This window comes from Staurois parvus, unplaced genomic scaffold (assembly GCF_062004578.1).
Source record: "Staurois parvus isolate SC_StPar_1 unplaced genomic scaffold, SC_StPar_1.0 ptg000470l, whole genome shotgun sequence".
Taxonomy (NCBI): Eukaryota; Metazoa; Chordata; class Amphibia; order Anura; family Ranidae; genus Staurois; species Staurois parvus.
In genome coordinates this window covers 2722132-2726941 of record NW_028318266.1, presented here as the reverse complement: position 1 = coordinate 2726941, position 4810 = coordinate 2722132, and the positions used below count along the sequence as shown (strand labels likewise).

At 38.6% G+C, this 4810-nt stretch overlaps 1 protein-coding gene across 1 annotated transcript; it reads right to left on the bottom strand.

The window, feature by feature from the left end:
- Positions 1-245: 245 nt before the first annotated feature.
- Positions 246-1187, bottom strand: LOC149452534 (olfactory receptor 6Y1-like). Its single transcript, XM_089689191.1, has one exon. It carries the CDS (start codon positions 1185-1187, stop codon positions 246-248), a length of 942 nt encoding a protein of 313 aa, XP_089545317.1.
- Between the last annotated feature and the right edge of the window lie 3623 nt (positions 1188-4810).

The following is a 4810-nucleotide window of genomic DNA, read 5'->3' as shown; positions in this document are numbered from 1 at the left end:
CCATTCTTTCACAAATGTTTGTAGAAGCAGTCTGCCTGCTTGATTTTATACACCTGTGACCATGGAGGTGATTGGAACACCTGAATCCAGTGATTTGGAGGGCTGGTCTAATACTTTTGGCAATATAGTGTATTTTCTGAATGCAGACACCTTGGAGAATAACATAGTTCCTGCTGTAATTGCTGAAGGTAGTCCTTAAATTAAGTTTACTTCTGTGTCTATTAGATAAAAATACAATTGGTTTACTACTTGACAAAAGTTTTAAAAGTAGCCATCATTTTTTGCAGAGCTCTCTTGATCTCATGGTTTCTCAGGCTATATATGATAGGATTCATCAATGGAGGCACCACAGTGTACAAAAGAGATCTATATTTGTTCATGTTGGTTGAACTCTCATCAGATGGACCTGCATACACAGCAATTATTGTTCCATAATAAGCACAAACCAAGGCCAAATGTGAGCTACAAGTGGAGAAGGCTTTTCTTTGGTCATAAATGGAAGATATCTGAAAAATAGTGACTAGAATACAGATATATGTTATAATAATAAACACAAATGGAAAATATAGTGTGACAATAGAAGTAACAAAGTCTTGGAGCATCAAAGCAGAAGTGTCGGAGGTGGACAATTGAACCAGAGGTCCAAAATCACAGAAATAGTGGTCTATAAAACTAAGACCACAATACTCAAATTGAAAGTGCACAATCATTTCACTTGACATTAAAATGATAACCAAGACCCATAACCCGATGATCAACTGGGAAAAAATATGGGAGTTCATAAGGGATGAATAGCGTAAGGGATTACAAATAGCCAAATACCGATCGTAGGACATGACAGCAATAATAAAACTTTGTGAACAGCTGCAAGTACCTATAAAATAAAGTTGAGTAATGCAACCAGCCAGTGATACTCTTCCTTCATCTTTAATAATGACCTCCAGAGTCATGGGGACCACACACGTGGTCAGTAGGACATCAGATGTAGCCAAGTGCTTGAGAAGGAAGAACATCGGAATTTTTAGGTGGTCAACAGTTGTCACTAATGTTATTATTAATACATTTCCACTTAGTATCATTATGTATGCTAGAAGAAACACCATGAACAGCAGAATCCTAAATTTATAAAGACCTTGAAATCCAAGTAGTTTAATTTGTGTGACCTGAGTCTGGTTGATCTCACACATTCTTTAATTTGAAAAATATTTAAAGACACCAACAATATTTTCCTTTTTTGGTTTTTAAAAGTCCCAAAATAGAATATTACTACAGTATTTTCACATGTTTCTAAATGCACACTCTCCTATTATTTGGCAAAGTATTAAAAGATAAAGGTAATGGGTTTTCCCCCTGAAAAATAGGTAATAAAAATAACAAAAAATACAAAGATTTTTAGGATAATTTGACTTAAAACAAAACACAGAATAATTAAGCCTCTTGACCTTACTTAATAAAAAAATAAATAAATAAATAAATAAATAATTATAGTTTTAAACTAATAAAATACTGACTTTGAAAATAACAAAAAAATGTTTTAAATTTAAACCTGGATTTTTTTTTAACTGTTGATAACACTGGTAAACATATGTGATATAAATGTTTTTCAATGTGTGACATAATGTTAGACCAAACTTCAGGTGTTATATACATGGGTATGGCTTAAAGATAAAAGTAATACCCAACTATTGTAGTGGTAGAGTAGTGAGGGGTGAAACACCCAACAGATCTTTGCCCACACTGGGGCGGTCACCTTTTCTATTTGTACTGGTGAGTAAAATTAAGTCATTGGTAATAATCTTATGAAAAATCCGACAGTCTGGTTGTACCCAGGTTGTACGAAGATTGAATTGGGTACAATCAGCCTGCCCATAGATGGTTCGAATCTCGGCAGGTCCCTGCTGGACCAGCTAAGATCTAAATCATCTATGGCCAGCTTAAACCACTAGTAATCAAATTATTCTGCTAGTGTTCTGTAGTCTATATTCAGATCCCTAGATATTTTTTTAGAATTCTTGAGTTACATAACAAATACAATTCTAGAGGAGGAATAGATGAGAAGTTGAGTCACTTAGCAATGCCAAAAACTTTACTTACGGTACAAGATGTTTCTACCAAAACAGATGAGGATGACAGTAAACATTTTTCAGTCCTAGTTGCATTAATCTGCAATCTGTGCCATCAAACTATATAATTGCCTGGTCTTTACCCTTATTTATAGTGATAGAAGTGACAGGGGAAATAATGCTCTCTGCATCCCTTGAGTATACAAATGAAGGAAATACATGCCTGTTCTTACTTATAATTAACATTTGTTCACTGTAAACTATTTTATTAAGCAGATCATTATTTTGTGAGTTTAATGAAAAGTATTTTCATCCAAGATCCTGTCAGTAACAGCCCATTCTGTTACAGGCCAATCTCAGAATTAGCTGCAACATTGTCATTGAGCCAACTGGCCAGGAATTGTCCTTGACAATAGGATGTCACCTACAGAAAAGCAGGAAAGAAAGCCTCAGGCAGAGTTTATGTTTGCACATTGTCTTCATTTAGTTAACAGGTTGTCTTTACTGTAGTTACTGTATTCTTTCAGCTCTGCCAATTAGAGTCAAAGCTGCCTGTAAGATTGAATCAGATTAGTGGCTAAGAGTTAGTAAGTACAGTTTTTTAGTAATACATGAAGTACATGAAGATACATCAAGTATAAGTGGTAGGAGCTAGTTTAGACCAATTAGATTAAAAATGATGTATGTTTCCAAATGCACAGAATATAACAAGCTATTACTATTCACATCTATGGTAAAAAAACCATAGATTGTTTATCCAGGAAATATTGCCTAGTGCAGGGATCAACAACACTGGAGATCTACCTGAACAACATGGAGGTGATCAAAGATCACCAGGGTACAATTCTCTTTTTTTGTTAAGGAGATATACTAACATAATCTCAAAGTAAGGAATGTTTGAAGAAAACTTAGAAAATTGTAATAATAAAAGTATCACTGTAAAAATATAGATGTGTCCTACATGTTTAGCTTCAGTGAAAAACTTGACTTTATTTCATTTACAATTATGCTAGATTTGGCTTTGATCTGAACTGGCTAGCTTGGCAGATTTCTGGCCTGGCTGGCTTGGCTGAGTTCTAGGTTTGCTGGTTGGCTGTTCTGAGTTCTGTCCAGGCTCCCTGGTTTGAGTTCTGTCCTGGTTGGCTGCAGTATGTGCTAGCCTGTATGATTGGTTTCAGTTTTGTCCTAGTTGACTGGTTTGAATCTTGGCTAGCTGGCTGGGATGTGTCCTGGCCTGGTTGGCTGGGCTGAGTTCTGACCTGACTGGCTAGCTAGCTGAGCTGTATTCTCACTGGGCTGTCTTGATGAAGTTCTGGCCTGGCTGGCTGGGCTGTATTGTTATTATTATTATTCAGGATTTATATAGGGGCAACAGTTTGAGCAGTGCTTTATGACATGAAAGTTCACAAATGGCTAGCGTGATCTGACTTAAATGACTGGACTGTGTTCTGACCTGGCTGGCTGGCTGTTTTGTGTTCTGGTTTGGCTCACTGGTTTAGGTTCTGTCCTGGCTCACTGATTTCAGTTTTGGCCTGTCTGGTTAGGCTGAGTTCTGGCTGTTTTGTGTTCTGATTTGGCTGATTGGTTAGAGTTACGGCCTTGTTAACTGGTTTCAGTTTTGGCTTGGCTGGCTAGGCTAAGTTCTGTCTTGGCTGGCTGGGCTGAATTCTGCTCTGGCTGACTGACTGGACTGAGTTCTGGCTTGGCTGTCTGGTTGGCTGTTTTTGGTTCTGGCCTGGCTCACTGGTTTGAGTTCTGTATTGGTTGGCTGGACTGTGTTCTAGCCTGGCTGATTGGTTTGAGTTGTGGCTTGGTTAACTGGTTTCAGTTTTGGCCTGGCTAGCTGAGTTGCATTCTGGCTCGGCTGGCTGGGCTGAATTCTAGCCATGCTGACTGGTTGGACTGAAATCTGGCTTGTTTAGATGGGCTATGTTCTGACTGGACTGAATTCTGGCCTGGCTGGCTGATCTGAGTTCTGGACTGACTGGCTGTGCAAAATTCTGGCCTGTATGGCTGGCTGTTTTGAGTTCTGGCCTGGCTCACTGGTTTGAGGTCTGACCTGGTTGACTGGGATGTGTTCTCGCTTGGCTAATTGGTTTGAGTTCTGGTATGGTTAACTGGTTTCAATTTTGGCTTGGTTGGATGGGATGAGGCCTGGCCTGGCTGGCTGGGCTGAGTTCTGGCCAACCAAGCCTGCCAATTGACTTCTGTACAACCAACCAGTTATAACTGGAAGCATTGATCAGTGTATTCTGATGTTTTGGAAGTCTCCCTATTCTCAGGGGCTAAGCAGGAGTGATTCCCCAATCCACCTCAAATGTCTGGATGGGGGAATTGGGTCATTCTTTTCATTTATCTTCTGGATGAACAAAAAAAAAGGAGTGTACGGACTGCCTTAGTCAGTGATGTCCCCGGCTGGTTTATTTCCAATACGATTAATCTCTTCTTTGCTTGTTATGGAACAATCTTTATAATGCATTATCTAGAGTCAGAGGTTAATCGGCAGCCCCTTGATGGCATCCCTTGTGATAAAACATGGAGTAGCCTCTGATGTCATTAAGCCCACTTGTTGGATACTTTTTCTTTCTTTGTGAATACCTCTTTTTTTCATAAAATAGTGGTTTTATACAGTACTTTTACTAGAGAGCCTCTTTTTCTTTCCAACTGTTGCTGGGCAAATTCCCACATATTTGCTGAGATTGATGTGACTTTTCAAGGAAAACAAGCCAACACCTTTGTAGTTGATT